Source organism: Mytilus trossulus, chromosome 14, assembly GCF_036588685.1.
Source record: "Mytilus trossulus isolate FHL-02 chromosome 14, PNRI_Mtr1.1.1.hap1, whole genome shotgun sequence".
Lineage (NCBI taxonomy): Eukaryota > Metazoa > Mollusca > Bivalvia > Mytilida > Mytilidae > Mytilus > Mytilus trossulus.
The window spans coordinates 42,579,120-42,587,983 of record NC_086386.1 but is presented as its reverse complement, the minus strand read 5'-3'; the positions used below and the strand labels follow the sequence as shown (position 1 = coordinate 42,587,983).

The following is an 8,864-nucleotide window of genomic DNA, read 5'->3' as shown; positions in this document are numbered from 1 at the left end:
TCAGTGTTTAATAGTTAATATATATATATCTTCCGCATACGAGTACACATATATACGCATGTCCGTATTCCAAAAATGAACTTTATAATTGATAATGAAAGAAATATTTGTAGAATTCACACATAACTTAATTATGTTTACTTAATACTTCTATTTCACAATGTTATCTTATTGTTCATAAATGAAATAGATTATTCCTTGGTGGTAATCTATATAAAAAAGAAGATGTGGTATAATTGCCAATACAACAACTCTTCAAAACAGACCAAAGGACACAGAAATTAACAGATATAAAACATCACACGGCCTTCAACAATGAGCAAATTTCTTACAGCATAGTTATAAGAAGCCCTGACACATACATAATGTGTTGGGATTAACCAGGTCAGCAAGACACCAACATTCCGCTTAACATGAGACAGATTTGTAACAATACAACATAAGAAAGAACTATAATTGTCTCATTGGCACTCACACCATCATCTTTATATATCTATATAAAGAACTATACAAATCAGTTGAAAAGGCTTTAACTCGCCGGATGAAAACAAATAGAAACACATCTAACAAAAACACAGAAAACATGGCCGGTTACAAGTACATCCCAAAACAAATAGACACAAATAACAGATGGAGCAAATGCAATTGCCTTGTTCTCAGCCGAAAAATCTAATATAATACATTATGTTTGTGCCATATTCAAGTCATGATAATGTAGTTCAGTGGGGCATGTATTGCTGTATACCATATTTGTTTTATACACACGTTAGGCTTTAAGTTTTCTCGTTTGGATTATTTAACGAGAAATATCAAAGTTGCCTAATGACACAACCACATTAAGATAGTTATCAAATGTACCAGGATTATAATTGTATACGCTAGACGCGAGTTTTATCTACATAAGACTCATCAGTGACGCTCATGTCAAAACAGTTAAGCCAAACAAGTACAAAATTGAAAAGTATTGAGGACCCAAAATTATAAAACGTTTTGCCAAACACGGCTAAGGTAATCTACTTAACCATATCGAGTAATGACAAAACCATATTGAGTAATGAAAAAACATTATATCAAGTCAATACGAAACCATACCGTGTAATATCGATATATTACTTAGTAATGACTATTGCATACCGAGGTATGTAAAAACATTATAACGTAATGTTAAAGACAAAGTATCATCAAGTAATGATAAAACAAAATTGCGTAATATCAGAGTTTCACATAAGACATGTACAGTTGTGCCCATAAATTTACCTTTTCAGTTCTCATTATTACCCTAAATCATATTGTGTATGGATCTTTATGATTAGAAAAATCTTGTTCATCTAGATCTAAATATTTTTGTAATTCAAATGTTCACCAAAACATCTTTATTACAAAAAAAAAGACTTTCTGTTCCATTTTCAGAAATAAATACAAAAATAGTACTTTAAATTGACATTATTACACCAACCAATCTGTGCTCTTATTCCTGAAAACTGCCCATGCCAGGTAAACCTGAGATATAAGACTATTCCTGTTAGATACCTTTGAGCTTTTTCTCATATATATATGCATCTACAATTATTATTTTTTTGGTTTGATTGTTCGTTTTGATTGTAAATCGAAAATTATCTCCATGCGTAACAAATCAATAAACTGTTAATTTCATCAGCACTTGTTTGGCGGGAAAAAAAACAATAAACATGTGGTTGAAATAATCTTTCATTCTGTTTTACTGAGGTCTGAAGCTGGCATGTGAGTACTGCGTGTAGTCCTTTGTTAATTTATAGATCATTGTCAATTCGCTTATTATCTTATGTTATCTAATATAACATCGAATTCGGACTTTTTTTTAAAAGAATGTGTATTGCTTAGTGTGAGTTTCTTCTACATTGAGTAAAGGTAAAGGGGAAGGGTTGAGATCTAACAAAACAGGTTTAACCCTGTCCCATTGTTACGCCTGTCCTAAGTACGTAGCCAATGGATGTTGGTAGTCTTGTGTATATATTTATATTTCATTTGGTTCATTAACTTGATTTTGTATTTATTCAATTATCGCTGAAACATATATATTAAATATCAAGCAAAGCCCGCCTCCAGGAGCAATATTTTCTCACTTGTTGTAGACGAATCAGGGGTCTTGGTCTGTTTTCTGCTCTTTAGTAGAACTGTTGTCTCATTGACACATTGCCATTTTATTCACCAAATAATTCATATATCTATAATCATGTGATTTAATATACGAATATGGCCTTGTTCTTGTCAAAGTTCGGATTCTGTCAAAAAAGGAAGTTATTAAATTACAGAACTCCAAGAACCATTCAAAATGGAATTTCCTTCTTCAAATGAAACAATGCATGGATGAAATATTTCAAACGATTAGAATACAACTGTCATATTTTCTAACTTCAAACAGCCATTTCGTTATGTAGAAAATGGAGGATATTTAACCTGGTTGTAATGGAGGTAAACCTCTCACATGCATGACAGTCAATGTTTATTTATTTTGCATGCATGAAAAAACTACTTTGGAATTACAAATCAAGGATACATTTACTTACATGTACCGTTATCTAGTATGTATGACTTTATTTGAAATGTTTTTTCAACAGTCAATGTGTTTTCAATTAAAAATTGATCTAATTCGCTTCTTTCTTTTGGAAATTGTATGACTATTCAAATCCAACATTTGTGGAATTGAAATCGCCTTTTTGGACACCCAAGCAAATAGAACTTTTGATTAGGATAACAAAAAAAACGTATAAGAATATGTAATAATTTGAATTAAGAAAAAAATAAAACGGAGCATTCTTCATGTCAATGTTGAAATTTATTGGACTAAGTACTATTTTCCTTTATAATTTTAGAATGATAACGCCATACCATTAACCGCCAAAATTATCTATCCGGACATTAATTATTGGCTTGTGAATATCCTTGCAAATTACCATACGTTTGGGAAATACATCATTGACATTTTCTATTTCAACTTAAGTTTGTAATTTGGTTAAAATATATTTCTGCATAGGTCATTTCTGTCTTAGGTTATAGAATCATAGTCTCTGAAAGAGGTTGCATGGTTGCATGGTTGCAAATCAACCGCATAAAAGATTTTGTGATTTTCGGGAAAGTACACTGGCCTCTTTGATCTAGACGTCTATAAATGCTCAAAACCTTTTCAAAATCTCACAAAATAGCTGCAGTTATAAGACAACGATACCACAAAAGTCTTAAAATCTTCCGGAAGATTTACTTGTATTCCTAAAAAAAAGTCGTTTACCTGTCCATGTGAAAACATGGAGAGAAACCTGAAGTAACTATTACTGTTGGTATGACTGATACGAATTCCTGCTCACACATCTAATAGCTCCCAATACATGCAATAGAGATTATTTATAAAATAACAATGAAAGTGTTCAGTATAAAACTTTTAGTTTAGTTTAGTGGTTTATATAACATAATGTATTTTTTCACTTTAAGTTGATTATTAAAATATCTTTTTGTGATATAATCCCATGCAATTGAACCCACAAATACTATTAATGTATCTATTATCTATTCTCTATTGTGGTTTTAAGATAGATAAGTCATGTGTCATTTTCGGACGAAGTGTAATTTTAACTTCTGGTTTACTACTGGTTCCCATAGAACCAACTAACTGAAAATCGGCATCTTCAACCATAATTTCCTCACTTGAATTGCTGAACGTAGCAAATTTATATTTCAGTTTTTCATCTTGTTGCTTGTTACTTATAACATTGAACCAGGAATCCTCTTGTTTTACATTACCAAACGTTGATATGCAAATACCAACACTGTTACTTTTAAAATATGGTGAACTCCAAACGATTGCAATGCGTCTTTGTTTGTTTTCTATAAGCCAAGAGACAATTCCACTTGTTCCTGTCGGGGTATAACCTTTCTTATGTACTATCTAAAAGTGAAATAAAATATCAATATGAGTGATATCGTATTAGAACGTTATGTGGATTTGATACGACAGCATTAATCGATAACCATAATTGTTCATAAAAACGGCAACTGAACGATAGTTTATAAATATACAGAATAATATAGCCACTTTCTAACTAATATGTGAATGCTGGTTGGATAAATATCGAGTCAGAATCATCGGATTTTAAACTGCAGAATCGGGAAAATTCGGATACAAATATCCGAATAGGGACGTTTTATGAGCAATGTCCGATATTTATCGTGATAAGATAATGGTTTTCAAAATCTTAAACTAACAAGCCATGAATCTGACGATCATGGTTAGACTTTTTATGTTTTGGCAGTAAAGATATTGACCGGGACTTGAGTTTTTGAATATTTGTCTCACGTAAAATAAAGAGAAATATGCATGGCTTAACTTCTTTAATCATCATTTGTGAAATGGCGATTCATTTGTTCATGAATTTGCAATTAGAATCAAAGAAACAGTACATGATGCATACTTACCATAGCCTCAACATTTGAAGGTCCTACTGAAACTGCAGGTGTTGATATGTACCCTGAATAAGTCTTCGTTTTTGGTTCGGTCAGATGATATTTTGTCCAGTTTGTGATTTGAATACCAACAACAATGCCATAACTTTTATTGGTCATTAATGAAGACAAGTTTGTTCCATGCAAAGATTGACCAAATCGTGTGGATGCGCTCATGGATTTCTTGGTGTGTGAATTCCAATCCACTCGAGTCTGATTTTTTTGTTCAGTGGTGTTGCTTCCTGTATGAGAGTTGAAAATACAATGCTTGTCAATTTTAAGGATTATATTTTATACAAAACGTTTGAAAACCTTTTAACTATATTGGGCGTGTAGGGTATTTTTTAAAACTATATTTTCACAACTATTCATTTAAATCCCAACAATATATGTCTTTTAAAGTGGCATACGATGGGTGTGTTTTGGTTTGTTTTAATAAATAAAGGAAAGCATATGCTTACAGAAATTGGATTAATCTACTTTTATACAGTTACCGTTGTAAGTGAAATATTTACCCGTATTAGTTTCAGCACCACTACTGCTTTGAATGTCTGCCATAATATCCTGATTTTTTAATCTGTTCTGACGACTGTAAGAACTCATAGATGCTTTTTCACCATTCACAACCTACAAATTTTGTTTTTATAATTGAATTACTGTTAATGTCTATATTTATCATCCAAAGTGCATTATGACAGTACGTTAAACCATTTTCCAACCATTCAATTCTGATAATAATTAATAAAATAACAAGTTATATCACCCTATTCGTGTGTTTTCCTACACACATCAGTCTGTCACTTTGTTAAGAGAAGCACAAACAATAAATAAATGTTATATTTTCTTGGAAAATAAAATAAAAATATGAAATGCCTTTCGATTGTCTGCAAGTTAAATTTACTATACAGATTCTTAGGCAAAATACATTTGATGTATCTATTAGAATATAAGGGTGGATTTTTATCATTTTATCATGCGACATATAGTCATTTCTTTATCATATTATATTTTAATAAATTATTTTTAATATGTCAAGGATACTTTCAAGAACATTAACTCAATAGAATTATAATCAGCTTTCATCGGATCACCAAATATTATTGTCATTCAACATTTATATCAAAGGTAAATCTGTTACAAGGCGGAAAAAATTAGACTGCCCTTGAAAAAAACGGTACGAGCAAAGAACTCTTTATATTCAACATGACAAATCAAGAACTCACCAATGAGCTGCTGTGTGGATTGTTAAACGTGCGAAAAGAGTGTGATGCTCCCTTTACGAGGCATGGAATCATCGAACGTTGTAACTCTATTTGGACCTTTCTGTGATCATATCACATACACGACCAACAGACCTTCCAAAATGTAGTCACGGATTTTTACCGCTGGTCGGTAGAACACTAGCTTTAAATTGATTATACTAAATCAAGCAGTACCTACCTTTTGTATTTATGTTTTATTTTAACTCGTCATAAACCTGCATCAAATATTTTCCACTGGGTGTTCAGCATTCAACAATCAATCAACAATTAATTTCAATTCTGAGGCAATATATTTTTCAATTGTGTACACGTGATCTTGATATGTGTTATCTATTGTATCTGTAGTTCCGATAACCGGAAATATGATGTGATATTTATATTTATCATATGTTTAGTAGTAAATACAGTAGTTTTGCATATGTGATAAATAGCCTGCTGTTTAATCCATATCGCGCAACTTTGATGCGCACCCTTTATCGCATACCCTTTAGCACACCCCTACCCTTTATCGCATACCCTTTATCGCACCCCTACCCTTTATCACACCCCTCCTTTTTTTTTTTTTTTTTTTTTTTTTACATAAAGTCAGTTTTATTTTTTTTTTTGCTCAAGAAAAATTTTCCTTAAAATATGTCATTTTTTTTAATGACGTCATTGTTTTGTATGTGACCTCACGAACGTCAAGTTCTTTATATTGTATGTGACGTCACGAACGTCAAGTTTTCATATTTTTTGGCACACTAAATGCAACTATAAAAAATACAAAACACACAAATAAGTACAATAATAAACAAAATATGTTTTAAAACAGCAGCACGCAAATTGTAAGGTAACTATGGTGCTTCGAATAATTGAGCAGTTCTTTTAGTTTTAGGCCTTTTAAACCAGTAGAACTGAAGGTAACCCAGTGCTATATGAATCAGAAAACAGTTCATAAAATATTATACTCTTCTGTTGAAATATATGATAAAGCGTATAATACATGGCAAAATCCGCATCACATGCCGTATCACCCTCGACCAATATCATCCCTCGGGCCTAAAGGCCCTTGGGCTGAAATTGATGTCTCGGGATGATACGACATATGATACGGATTTTGCCATGTATTATTCTCTATATAAATCATAAGGAAATTTGTAGTTGAAGTCAACGAGACAGTTTCACTTTTATTTCTACTTAAAGCGACGTTGGTAATGAATGCCGATAGAATGGCAACAACTGAGTATATATTCGATTTAACCAATTTCCAAATTCATGCAGAAATAAAAAAAAAAAAAAAAAAAAGTTGGCAAAAGTTTAAGAATATTCACATTTATTGGAGAGTCTTCATAAAATTTATGTCAATTGTCGGATTTTTTTTTTAATCCTCACTATCTACACATTTCACATCTGAATAACAAAGTTTATGTCTAGCAAAATAATCAAATATTAGTACAGTTTCAAAATTATCATGTGTATCAAAATACCGTGTTGTCAAATTTTGCCAACTATTAGTTGCTTTCGTTTATTATCTACTCTTCTGCTTTTTGACTTCTTGTCGCCTTAATTTATGGCCTATACCATTACAATTTTTATCAGTAAAACTAGCAGATGTTAGACAAAACTGTTGGTGTAACATTGTGCCTTACAATACATGTTATCATTCAAACGGGACCTAAAGGGGCTTAGAATATGATGTGTTTTATTTTTGGTTTGGAAAAGTCTTTTTAACTATTTAACTAAGTCTATCAAATGATTGGCATGGTCACAAGATGAGAACATAGGGATAACAATTGGTAAAAGAGAATGTTTAATGCTGATTAAATATTCATTTTTGCAATTCGTTTTGTTACATGTTCATAGTTGAAAGTTTAATGAACTTTGTTTGACAAATGAATCTTTAATTCGTCCAAAATTGTAATATCACATACAGAATATACAACAAATTCGATTTTTCTTTTGATTTTAATCGGGAAAAGACAAATGTTGCAACAACGGAATCGTCCAGGTGACAAAACCTTAGATAAGACAATACTTAAGATAATAGTACAATTTGTACTTCTTGGGTCATCATGTGCAAATAAATCGAACATGTCATACACTTGAAATTTTACGGTGGTATGGGACTGTTAGTTTTGTTTACTGTTCCATTAAGTATGAATTTGAATTTCAAAATGCAATAACGTTTTATAGATTTCATCCCTGTCAAAGAAGAGAAAGCAAAAAATGGATATGAAGCAAAGCAAAGAAAGCAAACAATGCTGTGCATCCAAAATTTGCTTTTTACATGTAAGAGTCGGCAAACATTGACGAAACGATAAGAATTGTGAACAAATAAAGACAATCGATAGCAAATGGGAAAATGTAGGTCGAAGAGATAGTCTAATACAGTAGGAAAAATAAATAATATACAAACAACAGTTAATGGTGGGTTGCAAAGAAATCAAAAGACTAATTAACACAATTTTAATGTGAGGTTTTTTTAATAATATTTATAAAAGCAATGAAAATACTTACCTGTGCCATGTGACAGAACTATCCGTCAGTGTTTGTAGATTAAGATACGATATATGTTCCGCATACAATTTATTATATTTTTGCGCATGTCTGTTTACCAACAATGAAAATTGTACTATCATATCTTAAAGTATTTGAAGAATTCATAAACATACTGATAACTTTTTAACCTTTTAACATGAATATGATAGATGGGTATTTTCTGCTCTCGCGTAAACCATTTTAAACAAATATTTATGAAACTATATCAGTTAAGGTTTGGAAAGATAATAAATCCGGTTTCGTCGGAAAATTACTGTACCAAATCAGAAATAGGACAGTTGATGTCCAGCCAATCCGTTGTTTCAAAAAATCATACGTTTATATTTGTCATTTTTCTGGTATTTTGTCATTCTAACCCATCTTTGAGTTCAATAATTTCTTTATGATCTTTTTCAAATTTGATTTAGTTTCATATCTATTGGTTTAGTAACAATGCCCGATGACACAGCACTGTTTTCATTGGATAAAAACGATGCCAAACCATTTATGTTCCCTGTTCCATTGTCTTGTGCGTTTAATCACAATCCTTCAATGAACTGGTCATGAAGCATTATGATTAACCGTTTCTTTATAATTGGTTGAAGTTTTTAC

At 31.4% G+C, this 8,864-nt stretch overlaps 1 protein-coding gene across 1 annotated transcript; it reads right to left on the bottom strand.

The window, feature by feature from the left end:
* Positions 1–3,509: 3,509 nt before the first annotated feature.
* LOC134697328 (tereporin-Ca1-like) lies at positions 3,510–8,240 on the bottom strand. The gene is made up of 4 exons (XM_063559534.1): positions 8,232–8,240; positions 4,989–5,100; positions 4,443–4,715; positions 3,510–3,915 (listed from the first exon to the last, which is right to left on the bottom strand). Exons 1-4 carry the CDS (start codon positions 8,238–8,240, stop codon positions 3,548–3,550), a joined length of 762 nt encoding a protein of 253 aa, XP_063415604.1. The 3' UTR covers positions 3,510–3,547.
* Positions 8,241–8,864: the final 624 nt, after the last annotated feature.